This window comes from Phyllobates terribilis, unplaced genomic scaffold, assembly GCF_046119375.1.
Source record: "Phyllobates terribilis strain yellow unplaced genomic scaffold, ASM4611937v1 Scaffold_11__3_contigs__length_659146591, whole genome shotgun sequence".
In the NCBI taxonomy this organism is placed as follows: Eukaryota; Metazoa; Chordata; class Amphibia; order Anura; family Dendrobatidae; genus Phyllobates; species Phyllobates terribilis.
The window spans coordinates 309,674,093-309,691,184 of NW_027362771.1; the positions used below are offsets into that span (position 1 = coordinate 309,674,093).

Below are 17,092 nucleotides of genomic sequence, written 5' to 3' on the forward strand. Positions count from 1 at the left end.
ACTGCTGAAATCACATGTCTGTCTCTATATAAAGAGCGGACAGCTGTATACAGAGCTCATGCAGAGTAAAAAAAATCGATTTTTTTCTGTGACTAACGTGATGCAGCACGCCATAGCCCACCTTGTCAATTTGTGGCAGTGAAATTCAGCAGTATGCATAGCTCATGCAGAGTAAAAAATCTATTTTTTTTTGTGACAAACGTGATACTGCAGGCTAGATCTGAGTTTGAAATTTCTTGGAGCATATATTCTGTTGTATACAGGCCTCATTCACAGTAAAAAAAATACTTTATTCTGTTTCTAATGTGATACAGTAGGGGAGATCTCAGTTTGAAATTCTTTGGAGCATATCTTCTATGTTATACAGGCCTCATCCACACTAAACAAATACTTTCTTTTGTTACTAACGTGATAGAGTAGGGGAGATCTCAGTTTGAAATTGTTTGGAACATTTCTTCTATGTTACACTTGCCTCATCTACACTAAAAAAATACTTTCTTCTGTTACTAACGTGATACAGTAGGGGAGATCTCAGTTTGAAATTGTTTGGAGCTGATCTTCTATGTTATACAGGCCTCATCCACAATAAAAAAATACTTTCTTCTGTTACTAACGTGATACAGTAGGGGAGATCTCAGTTTGAAATTGTTTGGAGCTGATCTTCTATGTTACACAGGCCTCATCCACACTAAAAAAATATTTTCTTCTCTAACGTGTTACAGTTGAGGACATCTCAGGGTGCCAAGGGAGGGTGGATTACTGCAATGAGGGGTGCTGGTGATACCACACAAACTGTTAGTGAAGGTGCAAGAGCGTAGGAACAAATGGAGGAGGAAGAGGTGTTGAGCGAGCAACTGTCAGGAGATGAAGAGGATGATCATCCTCTCTCTGTTATTCGAGATTGGTGGGAGGGGACAGAAGTAACAAGCATCAGAGACGAGTTACCCAACCACAACACAGCATGTGCTTGGACCTCATGGAAGAGCCCAACATATGAGTGTCTTCTTGCTGCACTATCTGCAACATGATCCCCTTATAGTTAAGATTTGAAATAGTGCTGACTACTGGGTTGCCACTCTGTTAGATCCACGTTATAAGAGTAAATTTTGCCAGATGCTTCCCGCACTGGAAAGGGACCCACGAATGCTGGAGTATCGGAACATGCTTTTACACAACCTTAAGAGAGGTTTTCACCAAGACAGCAATGAGGCACACAGTGTGCATCGCAGCTCTACACTTCCAACCTCCAGCACGTCAATTCGTCAACACTAAAATATTAGCAGCAGCAGCAGTGTAAGTGGCAGAAGCAATTTCTATGAGTCCTTTCACACATTTTCTAGACAAGCTCGTGCACCAGCACAACAGAGTACAAGTCTGACACGCGGTGAACGAATCGAGAGGATGATGCAGGAGTATCTAGAACTCAATATCAATACCATCAGGGAGGGTTTAAACCCTTTGACATTTTGGTCTTCAAAAATGTTTTCACAGGGGTACACATGATAAAATCAAAATTGTTTTTCTTACTACCGTGGTATATAAAGCAGGCTACATTTCATCATTAAATTATTTGGTTCAGATATTGTTCTCACAGGGGTACACATGATAAAATCAAAATTGTTTTTCTTACTACCGTGGTATATAAAACAGGCTACATTTCATCTTTAAACTCTTTGGTGCAGATATTGTTCTCATAGGGGTACACATGATAAAATCTAAATTGGTTTTTCGTACTACCGTGGTATATAAAGCAGGCTACATTTCATCTTTTAATTCTTTGGTGCTGATATTCTTCTCCATACAGGGGTACACATTAGTGATGAGTGAGAACTAAATGTGTTCATTTTAGTGGTTCAGCGGTTCCTCAAAACCTACCCAGATCTGCCAGAGCTGCTTGTGAAAGTATGCTGCGTATGTGCCCATTTCAGAATGTCAGCTACAGCTTCCGCCATCCTGGCAGTGCTTCAGCAGCGTTTGCAGCTTCCAGCTCACTGACTAGTGTGCGATGTCACCACATGTTGGAAATCAACATTGCAGTTGTTGGGAAGGATTTGTGAGCAGCAGAGGGCAGTTGTTGAGTATCAGCTTCAAATCACTAGTTGGAATTCAGGTCAGCCTCTGCACATAAGAGCTCATGAGTGGGCATGGATGTCTGACATCTGTGCCGTCCTCCAAAACTTTGAGGACTCCACCAAGATGGTGAGCGGCGACGACGCCATAATTAGCGTCACAATCCCACTTCTCTGTCTACTGAAATGCTCGCTGCTTAAAGAGGAGGCATTGCAGGCCTAGCAAGGAACTATACAGGGTGATGCTACACAGCCCAGCCTCATCTCAATGCGGATTGGGTGATAATGAGGAGGAGGATGAGGAGAACATGGACAGTCTTCCTCTTGGTGAGGACAGGGAAGTCTTGGCTGTCTTGGAAGTCTTGATACCCCTCTTTCAGTCTGTGGGAAAGCTGTATGATTAATGATTACCTTCAGGGTTGGGCAATGCATTGCAGATCAGGCCATTGCCCAACCCTGTAGTCATGAAATTCAAGGGGTAAAGATCTTTGTGTGTTGAAGCACCACCGAGAAGTGTGAGCTAATGTTGGACGGGCTGCCATTACTTATGGAACAAGCCGCATTAGAGGACTTCCTGGGAGAAATTACAGCCGGAGTAGATACGGTTTCCCTCTATGCCAGTCCTTTCACTGAACTAAAGAATATGGCTGTGGTGAAATTCAACTCTCACCGAGAAGCAGCCCTGGCTAAGAAAAGTCTGTGTGAAGGTTCCCTGACACTCTATGGCTGCTTTTTTCTGTGGACTGGCCCCAGCAATTTTAAAGACTTAAAATGCAATCTGGCATTCTACCTCTGATATCTATCTGTCACGGGTGTGTCAGGTTTGACAGACAGTCATACTGGATCCGGCTGTATAAGGCCGCTGCATTTGGCCTTGCAAACATCTTCCTTCTTTCATTATCTCTCTCTCTCTCTCTAGGACCCAGCGGTGATCCTCACCTTCTGCTGCTAATTACCACACCTGCTGGATCCTTAAATATACTCAGTTTCTCCAGAGAGTTGCTGAGAATAGAGTTTCCTCTTCTATTAAAGCCTGAAATTCTAGTAGTCGGCTAGAATTTCTTTGGAGTTCCTTTGTGGATTGTAGCCATGTTCTCTCCGGTGTCATCTTAAAGCTAAGTGTATTCCCTTGTATGTTTCCCTGGTTTGTACTTTTCTTTGCAGTAAGGCTGACTAGTGCTCAGCCCTTCCCCTCCCTACCTAGGGCCTAGCTCTAGGGTCAGCCAGTGCTAAGATATCCTGCTCGGCGATAGGTGCGGAACCTATGTTGGGTCAATAGGGAAGTCAGGGTGTCGTTAGATCTACTTAGGAGTCTCCACTCTCCCTTTCCCTAGTTGTAGGGTTCCTTCCCCTGTTTCCGTCGTTATACGCTGGGTTCTCCCCATACCTAGCGTGACACTAACAAACGGGTCATGCTGGAGAAATTTGCACCTACTGCCACTCAGTGTCTTCAGCTCCTTTGTGAGAAACTAATGTTTGGGCAGCCAGTCTACCAAATAAAATTCCTGAGATATGGAAACTGTGGATGACTTCGCTTCTGGTACTTGGTGCTAATACCAAACCATGGTGTGCCATAATTCACTGGATATTCCTGGCTGGTTGGACACCAGCTCATTACCACAGAAAAATACCAGCAAGCTAAGGAGATGGTGGCCTCTATCATTATGAAGGAGTTAACTCGTTGTCTAGGAGACTGACCACCGCTGCTGTCTACCTTGTGAACATTGTGTTGAAGCTTGCAAGGTATCATGGGTTTGCCGTGACAGAGATGAGCCAGAAGACCATGTCGTCTGATTCCTTCCAATCCTGCCCTCATTAGAAGCCTTTCGCCTTCATACTAATCAGTGCAGGTTTCTTTTAGCAGTGCAGGGGTTAATCTGCTCAGTTGTGAGCTCCTGGAAGTTTACCTTCATTTAGGCTCTCAGCTGTCCAGTGTTAGCCACTCTCCGCTCCTATATAAACTGGGCTTTGGCAGGTTATCATTGCCAGAGCTAGCTTAGGCTGCATGGTGCTAGGAGTGTGGTGGAGAGATGTTGTTTAAGAGGGCATTTGGAAGATTAATACTAAGACTGTTGTGTAGTTTATGTTGTATGTAATCATTTTCTTCTCCTATTTGGTTTTTACCCATCCTCCACTGCCCGGTGTTAACCTCTGTTTGTGTGCATATATTTGTATGATTGGTATTTTCCTTAAGCCCTGTTTGTATTGCCTTGTTAGTCTGGTTGGTGTACTGCCATACACTACTACTCCCCTGGGTGGGGGAAGGGAACAGACTGAGGGCGGATTGAGGAGCTCAGACAAGGTACATGGCCCAAGCGTATTCACATTTAGAAGTAATCTGATGAACAGGGCCAGCTAGGGCACCCCTATCATTAGGGACTGGAAAGGAGCCACTGACCCCATGATACCCGCCAACAGAGTCATGACACAAGCATTAAGAGGTTACATTGGCGAGTCTGGTTTATATACTAAAGATCAAGCTGTGTTTTTATAGTTTTAAGTGAGCACACAGAGACCATGGTTTCTGGAACAGCGCATCCAGGCCGGGATAGTGGCGGAGCAATTGCTGTGCCATTAGGTTGAGGATGCGCGCCGTGCAAGGCACGTGTGTGAGGTTGCCCCATAGTAGGGCCACGGGTTTTCACCGTTATTGCACACTGCCTTCCCTTGCTCCAGGTTCAGTGGAGACAACCATTGATCAAATTCAGCATGGATAGATATCCACAACTCTTGATCAGTTTGACTGCGATATCCAAGGCATATTAATTGAAACACTGCCTGATTGCAGTGAGCACTGGCTGCGCAGTACGGAGGTGGAGGGATTTTATCTGCACTGTTGGAACATGTGTCCCATTAAGGCAGAGATTGAGGGCAAAGGTGGAGGCCCTAGAAGAGGTGGAGGAGGCAGAAGCACAGGAGGAAGCACTGGAGGAAGTGTTAGATAAAGAGGTTTGTCCTGCAAGGCTTGGGGATTCCAACACTTGCTGTCTAGTGACACCTGTTGGCATATGCAACAGATTAGGACTTATTATAAGTGAAAGGAGGACTTTATACTAACCAGACAGCAGGTTGCGATAGTGTGTAAAGTTATATGCTTGCTGTAATGTGGGGAGGGAAGCTCTCAATTGTTGGTTGTTCTTACTTCCTGTTTTTCTTTTTTCCTGAATGTGTTATGTCAGCAGCACACGGACTGTGTGACACTGAATTGTATCTCATGTTTATCCAGTATGAAGTAAATACTGTTTACTCAAGATATCTTGCTGATTGAAGCTCTCGTAAGTACAGTGGTGAATGTAAGAAGATGCACTCTGCGACAACACCTTGGTGTCTAGTGGTTTAGTTCTCCATCCCCTAGTGTGTAGTAGTTTTGTTCTCCAACCATAGCTGTTTAGTAGTTTAGTTTTCCAACCCCTGTTGTCTATTAGTTTAGTTCTCCATGTTCTGATGTGTATTTGTTTCATTCTCCAACCCTAGGTGTTTAGTAGCTTAGTTCTCCAACCCCTGTTGTCTAGTAGTTTGCAGTAGTTCTCCATATTTTTGTGGGTATTGGTTTAGTTCTCCATCCGCAAGCACCCTGCAACCCTTGGGGGTTCCAAGACTTGTGGAACAACCCATTCCCTGCCTGCCCCCACAGCCACCAGAGACACCCAGTGCCCAGTCGCTCCTGGCCATGCTTGCTTGTCCAGGTGTTAGTGGTGAAATGCGCTCTGTCAGACCTAGATTTTTTCAAATTCAAGGTTTTTTTTATTTTTTGTGTTGAAAAAGTACAAGAAAATACAATATACATAGTAAAAGGGGTAACGTAACTATAAATCTATGCATAACTACAGTACATTGGGGGGGTACAGGGAGGGTTTTCCATCAATATCCAGATCAAGCATGTATTTTTCCATATGAAAGATAGAGAGAGAGGGAGCGGACCACGGCAGACCACCAATCAATAGAGTGTGATTATGATCATTGTTGTGACGACATCCCGGATAACTTTAGTTGGGGGCTAGATGGTAGGCGTCAGAGTTTTGGAAATCCATCCAATCCCTCCAAATCACACAGTATCTATCAATATCAGCCAGTGAGATGGCAATCAGATGCTCCATCCTATTAAGGAGGGAGATCTCCGCAAACCATTCCTCCACAGTGGGTGGGTCTCTGCTTTTCCAGTGTCGTGGAATGACATTCTTAGCCGCCTGTATTAGGTAGCCTATTGATGACCTTTTATAACTACGTTTACTTATTGGTAATATTGATAAAAGGAGGGCTTCTGGCGTATTAGGGATAGTCAAACCAGTTATTTTCTCAATCATGGGAACCACCTTTGCCCAAAATGCATTTATTATAGGGCACCCCCACCATATGTGTGACATTGTTCCTTCCCCCTCCCCACATCTCCAACATCTGTCTGAGACCACTGGGTACCATCTATGAAGGACTACTGGCACCCGGTACCATCTACAGATAATTTTGAAGGAGGTTTCCTGAGCTTTGGACCCTATTGAGGTTTTATGTGTTAGGAAGAAACATTTATCCCATTGTGAGTCAGAGAAGGACTTTCCCAGTTCCCTTTCCCATGCACCGCAGAATCCTGGCCTATTGTCAGCTACCTGGGCAATGAGGAGATTATACAGTAGGGAGATGGAGTGTGTAGGGGGTGACAATGATAGGCACAATTTTTCAAAGTTTGTGAGATCTCTATGAAGATGTGTGCACTTCTTCACAGTTGAATAGAAGTGTTGTAATTGACTATATTCAAAATTAACCTTTGGGGAAGTGGCTCTTCCCTGTAACAAGTCATTGAGGGGGAGCAGCGAAGTGTTAGAGATGACATGAGAAAAGAATATTGGATGGGATTTGTTTGAACCGAGAAATCTATTTGCAGATAGTCCTGGTGGGAAATAGACCTAGATTTTTTCAAGGAACAGGTGATGTTGTCTGTAACATGCTGCTGTAGCGCAAGTACAGATTTCTTAGAGAAGTAATGGAGACTGGGCAACTGGTACTGGGAGACTGCGATGGCCATCAGCTTTTGGAAGCCATCTGTATCCACCAGGCAGAAAGGCAGCATTTCCGTGTCCAACAGATTAGAGATTGTGAAGTTCCAGCTCTTTGCTTTGGCATGTGTAGGAGGAAACAATCTTTTACGTGACCACAACTGTGGGAAAGAGGCTTGGCTACTGTGCTGAGAGAGGGTGGAGTAGGGTGAACACGAGAAGCTACTGGACTGTGAGAGAGGTGCAGACGGAGATGTTACGGTGGATTGAGAAAGATGGGGTGTGCTCAGAGTCAGAGATCAGTCAAAAACAACAGGTATGTCCACCTCCGTAACAGCTGATGGGCTCTCACTCCCCCCGACTTTAGTGGGTAAACAAGTGGAGGTTCTGCAGCCGGAGACCTGTGTGAGAACATTTGTCATGGTGATGGAGGAGGAAGACGCAGAAGATGTGTTTGATGTGGCGGCCAGTGGTTGGCGAAGCCCACTAGTCTGCATTTTAGCACAGTGAGATTCTCAGCTTAACGCATGTTGATCGCGCATGTGCCAATTCATGCATGTAGTAGTCAAATTATTGCATTTTTTTACTCTACTCTGTCATTTTTAACAAAGTTGGTAAAAAAGACCCAGGCTAGGCAACTAAAGACCCGTGAACGCTGCTGGACACTGCCAGAGTTGGGGCTGAGGATGCAGTGCTTGTCGTGGTTTCATAACTCTTCGTCTGTGCGGGAAGTCGCAACGTAACCTCCTCGTCTTCCTCCACCTCCTCTGCTGAGCTACTCAGCTGCATGCCTCTGGGTTCACACCAAGTGGAAACTACAACCTCATCGTCATACTCTCTGTTCTCCCACTCCTTGCCCTGGGATTCGCCCTCCTCCTCTTCCTGCCCTGACAGCACTGTACAGTCCGCATGTGCCTCAAGTGTCTGAGTCTCATCAGGATCACCCCCACCCCCAGGGGTTAATGTCTGGTGATGAGGGTTTGGATTCTGCTTGGACCCTACTTCGTCCGGACCTGGATCAACTGCAAAAAATTTTGGGCATCGCTGCACATGCTTTCCCCCTCTTGAGTCTGTGAAGCTTTGGATCAGACCTCTGATGCCCTGGAATAGAATGTGTGAACAGCTCTACAGCCTCCCCATGTGTGGCTCCCAACAGTCAGTTGGGCGGTTGGAGAGTTGTGACATGGGGTAAGAAACAAAGCTAATTAGGGTGCCACCTCTGAGGACTGTACTGTTTTAAGATGGAGGAAGAGGAACAGAGGTCAATTGATGCAGCGCTTGCCATCTACTGGAGCACATGTTCTTTCTGGCTCTCATCTACAAAGCATACCACTGTCTCGGTATCACAGACTTGGCCCTATCTTGGATCTCTTCATACCTAACTGACCCAACATTCAGTGTCTCCCATTTACACACCACCTCCTCATCTCTACCTCCATGTGTTGGTGTCCCCCGAGGTTCAGTTCTAGGACCCCAGCTCTTCTCCATCTACACCTTCGGCCTGGCACAGCTCATAGTCTCACGGCTTTCAGTATCACCTCTATGCTGATGACACACAGAGCTACCGCTCTGGACCTGATATCACCTCCTTACTAACCAGAATCCCACAATGTGTGTCTGCTATTTCATCTTTCTTCTCTGCTAGATTTGTAAAACTTAACATGGATAAAACCAAATTCATCATCTTTCCACCATCTCATTGATTCCCCCCAACTGACCTATCTATCAAAGTCAATGGCTGCCCACTCTCCCCAGTCCTGCAAGCTTGACTCTGGTCTGTCCTTCAAACGTCAGATCCAAGCCCATTCCACTTGCTGCCGACTCCAACTTCAAAATATCTTCGGGATCCGCACATTCCTCAACCGTGAATCTACAAAAACACTAGTGCACGCCCTCATCATCTCCCGCCTCGACTACTGCAAGCTCCTGCTCTGTGACCTTGTCTCCTGTACTTACCTGTGCGCAACCTCCTATCCTTACAAGATCTCCTTCTCTACTTCACTCTTATCTCTTCTTGCCACAATCGCATACAAGATTTGTCCCGTGCATCTCCCCTACTGTGGAACTCTCTACCCCATCACATCAGACTCATGCCTACCTTGGAAACCTTCAAAAGGAAGCTGAAGACCCACTTCTTTTGACAAGCGTACAATCTGCAGTAACAGTCGCTCCACCATACTGCTGCACGACCAGCTGTACCCTCACCTACTGTATCCTCAACCATCCCTTGTAGATTGTTTGTGAGCCCTCACGGGCAGGATCCTCTCTCCTCCTGCACCAGTCGGTGACCCCTGTTCACATGTAAAGCGCAATGGAATAAATGGTGCTATAATAATGAATAATAATTATACTACTTGTACTCTGGGTCAATTGATGGCAATCTCCTGGTGTCTGCCCCTAATTTGATGTGTTTTGGCAGCTTTTGGGCCTGTTTGAAGGTGTTGTGTATGCGTTTTGGTTTTGTCCCCCATTGAATCCAATGGTGTTCAGATACATTTGACGAATATTCGACAAATAAATCGGCGAATATTGCAAAATTGGCGATCGTAATCCGAACCAAATATTGAAATATTCACTCATCTCTATTACAGAGGCAGCAATTTGCCAAGAAAATGATGGATACTTTTTTAAAGAGTTTTCTTTTTTTATTTAAAAAAAAAAAGTGTAATCAGTGAATAATGAAAATAATTAAGATATTTTTTGAGTTTCAATTTTTCTGGGTTCTCTGCTTGCTGTCAGAAAAATGCAAAAATGTATATTTAGGGTATATGCACGTGACATCGTTTTCAGACAGTTCCACTTTGAAACCTGCCTGAAACCGCACATTAAAAACGCTCAAAAGATTGAACACATGCGTTTATTTTTTTAAAGACTTGCGTTAACATGTTCAGTCTTTTGATCATCTTTTACCTGCTTCAAATTTCTAAACATCCTAAGTGGTAAAAAGTGACAATACCACAAACTAAATAAAGATGTTTGTGGAGAGCACAAAGAGACAGACAGACAATGCCAGGCATATTTTGTAGCATTTTAAAAAATGCCAGAATTTCCTGAGGTGGGTTTCACTCCAAAAATTCAGCTCGAGGTTTGACCCAGTTTAAAAGATGTCATGTGCCACTACCCTTACATCCAAACACTGAAAACTCACAGATCTAATTCTTTTCACAGGAGATGGTTTCATACACTTTTATACTACCAATTCTATGACCTAGTTGTCCTAAGCAAAAACCCTGTAGCGCTGGTGCAAATGTATTTCATTCACCATCACTTGCTGAATTTTCTTTAAAATAGCAAAAGCCATTACAAGATGATTGACTCTTTCACAGTGAAAGTGAATTCGTATGTTAAGGCTGTGTTTACATGATTATTTTGCCATGCATTTTGTGTCTTAATTTCCCAAAAACACAGTAAAATTGCCGCATTATTACCATTATTTTTTTATATTGGGACAAAAAAATGTATTGCAAACGCATCATGCGAACACAGCCCAAGGCTTTATCCACCTTAACATTTCTAAAGCATTTAGACATCCAACAATAAGCCAACTTAAAAAAATACTATCTACAGCTCCTATGACGTCTTCAGTGCCTACATGGTGACAGAATACACATAAACTCTGCATAGTCTGATCTTGCAGCCAGCCATGTGCTATTCCATTCTATCTGTCCCCTACATCTATAATATAAAAATATAACCTACTGAATATATGGTATCAAGAAGCAAGAAACAGATTGCAAAATAATGTAATAAGTGCATAGTAGGCTGTGAGTGCGACACCCCAGGGGTCTGGTTGCCGCAGTAATAGAGATATTATGTCTGAGAGCAAGTGGGAGGTTTCTCTGGTCAGGAGCCCTAAACATGCAACACGGTCCGCCCAGACCTGGGAGGGGAGGAATCTGCCCTTTTAAACTGGGTCTGGGGCGGGATTAGGGCAGTCAGAGAGAAGCTGCAGTCAGAGCCTGGAGAGGGAAAGGAAGAACTAGGAGCTCTGTAGGAGCAGTAGTAGAAGTCCAGGGGCTGGAGCTGAGCAGAGTTCGCCCTGGACGAAGATACTAAAGCCGGACATAGGAGTCCGAGGCTGTGGGGACTGATATACACCCAGCAGCAGAAACCAGCCGGCAGGGGATTCCAGGTCCTCTGGCCATAGAAGCCCGGAGGCTCAGTCACAAAGAAGGGACCAGCGCCGCCATCCAGGAGCGGAGGCTAACAGAAGGCCCCAAGTCACCAGCCATACGGGTGAGCACCACACGGTATACTCAGGGACGTGGGCTACTTGTAACCGCTGACAGCAAGGTAGCCAGGAAGAGTGCAGATAAACGGGGAGGCCTACAACTCCACCTGGCCAGGGGAACTCCTGCTTGCTCGCAGACTGACCAGGCCCCTTATACTAGCCAGTACTCCCGGGAGGGTCTGCCTTGTACCATCAGTAAAGACCCTGAACCGCACCACACGTCTCTGTGATTCCTTGCCGCACCAGCACCATTAGCACTGGGACCCTCACACCATCACTCCCATCATCATCCACATTAGCTGCCCTGAGGCAATACTCCTCCCGTGGGGAGTTATCCCATACTCGGCTGCGCAACCAACATCAGCCTCAGCGGTCGGCAGCGCAGCGGCGGTCCCCACTGACCGCAATCCACGGGTGGCGTAGTCGGACACTTATTACAATGTTTAGACTGCCACTGGTTTGACCGCCCTGGGCACGGACCGGGTCACCGCCACGGAGAACTACAACCCCCAGCGATCCGGCTCCGGGTATTCCCCCTGCACAGCAGCACAGCATAGGCCCAGGGGGCGCGTCATGAGTAGTACCAATCTCTTTAATCAGATAGATAGATAATCTATGTTATCATTGATAAATAGTATAATAATATGAATGATACTAATCTTCAGAATCGGGTTGCCTTAGAAATCCTAACAAATAACACATAGTCTTATATGATCTAAAACCTTTAATATTAAATGTAACATTTATCTCTGGTATAATTTTCTAACAGAGATTAAAGCAAAATATATAATCAACAGTATACAGTATATACATATTCATATATTATAATATAATATATTCTGCATTACATGTTATACATTTTAAATATACTCACCTGTAAGTAGTATCGTCAGATACACATGAAAAACGTGTTCTACCATCTTCATCAGTTTGACCCAGAAACAGGAATGAAACTGCAGTTGTTGTGTATGACACTTTACAACTAGTAGTAACTCGCTCATACAAAAGCTTACAAAAACTAACAAGTTATGTAATACTTCTTAACCAAAGGAAATACCCATGTTGAATTTTGCATACGATTGTAAAAGATTTTCAGAAGTTGTAATACATTAATTTTTTTCTATTACAATGTACATTTTTGACTTCCCCATGCCTATGAATGTTGCATTTCAAATTGAGTTCTCCTAAATTATTTCAAACCTATTTTGTAATCATTAAATTTGGCAATGATAATACTTGCAAGTTAGTTTTTTTGTCTTTAGAAACATTTAAATTAAATTTGTCACCAGTTTTTTTCCCACCAAATCTGAGAGCAACAAAATGTAGGGGCAGATTCCCTGATTCCAGGGATGCATCACTTACTGGGCAGCTTGCTGTAGATTTGATAAAATCACTCTTTATCAGCAGAAGATTATCACTAGATAACTAGTAATCCTGCTGCCATATAGTCCTCCGTATTTATGAAATGTGTAGGAGCACCTTCACACTGTGGCCATTTAACACAAAACCCAAGAAAAAAACAAAATGAGCACATACCTTGTATATAGCCACAAATTTGTGTTCCGACTCATCTCTTTGGTTTTACTGTAGTTTCTTTTACTTTGTGCAAACAGGGGCATGGCTCTCCCTTTTTGAGCTAGGCACTTCATCTATAAAGCATCCCATGAGCAGGTGTCTGAACAGTTGGGCCTGGTACTTGCTCGGCCCCATCTATATTGAGGTTAGCTGACGCGAGGTGAAGTTTCAATACTAAAGATAGGACCATCCCAATTGGGTACACCTCGCCGTGGACGGATGGCTTTTACACTTTTTTGATCAAAATAGTGTTAATGAAGTACTCAATGTTATTTACATATACTATTACTATTTACTTACTGCAGTGTATGTGCTCATTTTGTTTTTTTCTTGGGTTTTGTCTGTTGGCTACAGTGTGAAAGTGCTCCTACATATTGCACGTATACAAACTTATCTTCTGGCTCATTTCTTTGGTTTTGCTGTTGTTTCTTGTACTTTGTACAAACAGGGGCATGTCTCCCCCTTTTGAGCTAGACATTTCATCTATATAGCTTCCCATGGGCTGGTGCCGGAAGAGTTGGGCCTGTGTCCTGCTCTGCCCCATCTATATTGAGGTCGGCTTACATAAGGTGAGGTTTTATTGCTAGAGATAGGACTGTCCCGATTGGGTACACCTTGTCGCGGTGGAATGCCTTTTATTATTTTTTGATGAAAATAGTGTTAACTAAGTACCCTATGTTATTTATATGTAGTAATACTGTTTATTTACTGCAGTTTATTTATTTACTATGCTCAGTTTGTTTTTTTCCTTTGGATTTTTCTTTTAAATGTGTGAACATGCTCATGTACAAACTTATTTTCTGGCTCTTTTCTTTGGTTTTGATGTAGTACAGAAAAACGCTGCAATTTTTGGCAGCAAAAATGCAAGGAAAAAAGCTACATGAATGTTCCACATGCCATTGGCTACAACGAAACCCCAAAGCATGATTGATCCACCCCCATGTTTTATGGTTGGTGAAATGTTGTTTTCCTGAAATTCTGTGCCCCTTTTTTCTCCACATATACCTTTGATCATTGTGGCCAAAGAGTTCTATTTTAACCTCATCGGTCCACAGGACTTGTTTCCAAAATGCATCAGGCTTGTTTAGATGTTCTTTTGCATACTTCTGACGCTGAATTTTATGGTGAGGATGTTGGAGAGGTTTTCTTCTGATGACTCTTCCATGAAGGCCATATTTTTACAGGTGTATCTGAACAGTAGAACAATGTACCTCAACTCCAGAGTCTGCTAAATCTTTCTGAAGGTCTTTTGAAGTCAAGTGGGGGTTTTGATTTGTCTTTCTAGCAATCGTACGAGCATCTCTCTCTGAAATTATGCTTGGTCTTCCAGAACTTATCTTGACCTCCACTGTTCCTGTTAACTGCAATTTCTTATTTATATTTCAAACTGAGGAAAGGGCAACTTGAAATCGCTTTGCGATCTTTTTATGGCTTTCTCCTGCTTTGTGGGCTTCCACCATTTTCATTTTCAGAGTGTTAGGCAGCTGCTTAGAAAAACGCATGGCTGTTGTTTTTTGGCACAATATTAAAGGAGGCTGAGTTTTTATACAGCTGGGAAATTTGCATCAGCTGGCCTTTCCTAACGATGATAGTGAACAAGCCATAACCCTAATAGGCTAATTAAGGTCTGAAACAACGGTCAAAGTTATCTAAGCACACAAATCTCCAAGGGTGCCCAAACTTTTGCATCTGCCTATTTTCCTTTATGTAATTTTTAAAATGTAAAAGATGAAAAAATATATATATACAGTGAGGAAAAAAAGTATTTAGTCAGCCACCAATTGTGCAAATTCTCCCACTTAAAAAGATGAGAGAAGCCTGTAATTGACACCATGGGTAGACCTCAACTATGGGAGACAAAATGAGAAAACAAATCCTGAAAATCACATTGTCTGATTTGGAAAGAATTTTTTCTCAAATTTTGGTGGAAAATAAGTATTTGGTCAATTACAAAAGTTCATCTCAATACTTTGTTGTATATCCTTTGTTGGCAATGACAGAGGTCAAACGTTTTCTGTAAGTCTTCACAAGGTTGGCACACACTGTTGCTGGTATGTTGGCCCATTCCTCCATGCAGATCTCCTCTAGAGCAGTGATGTTTTGGGGCTGTCGCTGGCCAACACTGACTTTCAACTCCCTCCAAAGGTTTTCTATAGGGTTTAGATCTGGAGACTGGCTAGGTCACTCCAGGACCTTGAAATGCTTCTTACAAAGCCACTCCTTCGTTGCCCTGCTGGTGTGTTTGGGATCATTGTCATGCTGAAAGATGCAGCCATGTTTCATCTTCAATGCCCTTGCTGATGGAAGGAGGTTTGCACTCAAAATCTCACGATACATGGCCCCATTCATTCTTTCATGTACACGGATCAGTTGTCCTGGTCCCTTGGCATAGAAACAGCTTCAAAGCATGATGTTGCCACCCCCATGCTTCACAGTAGGTATGGTGTTCTTTGGATGCAGCTCAGCATTCTTTATCCTCCGAACACGACGAGTTTTGTTTCTACCAAATAGTTCTACTTTGGTTTCATCTGACCATATGACATTCTCCCAATAGTTTTCTGGATCATCTAAATGCTGTCTAGCAAACTTCAGATGGGCCCGGACATGTAATAACTTAAGCAGGCGGACACATCTGGCACTGCAGGATCTGAGTCCCTGGCTGCATAGTGTGTTACTGATGGTAGCCTGTATAACGTTGGTCGCAGCTCTCTGCAGGACATTCACTAGGTCCCCCCGTGTGGTTCTGGGATTTTTGCTCACCGTTCTTGAGATCATTTTGACCTCACGGGGTGAGAACTTGTGTGGAGCCCTAGATCAAGGGAGATTATCAGTGGTCTTGTATGTTTTCCATTTTCTAATTATTGCTCCCACAGTTGATTTCTTCACACCAAGCTGCTTGCCTATTGCAGATTCAGTCTTCCCAGCCTGGTGCAGGGCTACAATTTTGTTTCTGGTGTCCTTCGACAGCTCTTTGGTCTTCACCATAGTGGAGTTTGGAGTGTGACTGTTTGAGGTTGTGGATAGGTGTCTTTTATACTGATAACAAATTCAAACAGGTGCCAGTACTACAGGTAATGAGTGGAGGACAGAGGAGCCTTTTAAAGAAGAAGTTACAGGTCTGAGAGCCTGAAATCTTTCTTGTTTGTAACTGACCAAATACTTATTTTCCACCAAAATTTGAAAAAAATTTCTTTCCAAATCAGACAATGTGATTTTCAGGATTTGTTTTATTCATTTTGTCTCTTATAGTTGAGGTCTACCTATGATGTCAATTACAGACTTCTCTCATCTTTTTAAGTGGGAGAACTTGCACAATTCGTGACTACAGTACAGACCAAAAGTTTGAACACACCTTCTCATTTAAAGATTTTTCTGCATTTTCATGACTATGAAAATTGTACATTCACACTGAAGGCATCAAAACTATGAATTAACACATGTGGAATTATATACTTAACAAAAAAGTGTGAAACAACTGAAAAAATGTCTTATATTCTAGGTTCTTCAAAGTAGCCACCTTTTGCTTTGATGACTGCTTTGCACACTCTTGGCATTCTTTGCACACTGTTGACACGTTTCGAACGCATGGTCTTAATCGTAACATATACTGTGTATGCAAGCAAGCCGTTTAAAAACAGGAAGCCACTCTGCAAATAATGACATCACATACTTAATCTAACAACACATTTGTGGGAACGAAATTGCATATAATTAATAAATATATATCAGATCATTGCGCTAATTCATACCCTGGGGACATCTAGGATGTAATTTGATAATCCATGATGCCTCTTTTTTTAGGAGAATCTTTCTCCAATCGCCCCACATTTGAGTTTTTTAAACCTTTTTTATTCCGTAAAAGACAAAGTCCTTTTTTATGTAGATATCAGCAATGTGTTTTGCAAATTCTGCTTTTTGATGTTCGGCTTTGTTTAAAGTCCGGTTCGGGACCCGACCTTGACCCCGGAACCCAAACTCCATATAAGTCAGAGGGGACCCGAACTTTAGTGCTGTAAAATGACTGTAAAATGGTCGGAGTAAGGGATAGGGGGCTGCAAAAGGAAGCAAAATGTGGGTAAGAGCAGGCAATAGCACTGCAAACAAACGTGGATAGGGAAATGATTTAAAAGGGTTCTGTCACTATAGTAATCATGGTAAAATAGAAAGTAAATGAATAACATAACAATTTCAACATGTGCTCCCACAACGACTGAGGCTTGTTACTGCCA

General features: G+C 43.2%; 1 protein-coding gene across 1 annotated transcript in view; it reads right to left on the bottom strand.

Annotated features, from left to right (window-relative positions):
* LOC141165113 (tyrosine-protein phosphatase non-receptor type substrate 1-like) overlaps nt 1-12,239 on the bottom strand; it is a 114,204-nt gene extending 101,965 nt beyond the window's left edge. The window contains exon 1 of the mRNA XM_073650752.1: nt 12,163-12,239. Coding sequence (XP_073506853.1) covers nt 12,163-12,214 — 52 coding nt within the window. The 5' untranslated portion in view covers nt 12,215-12,239. The remainder of the gene's footprint in view (nt 1-12,162) is intronic.
* Between the last annotated feature and the right edge of the window lie 4,853 nt (nt 12,240-17,092).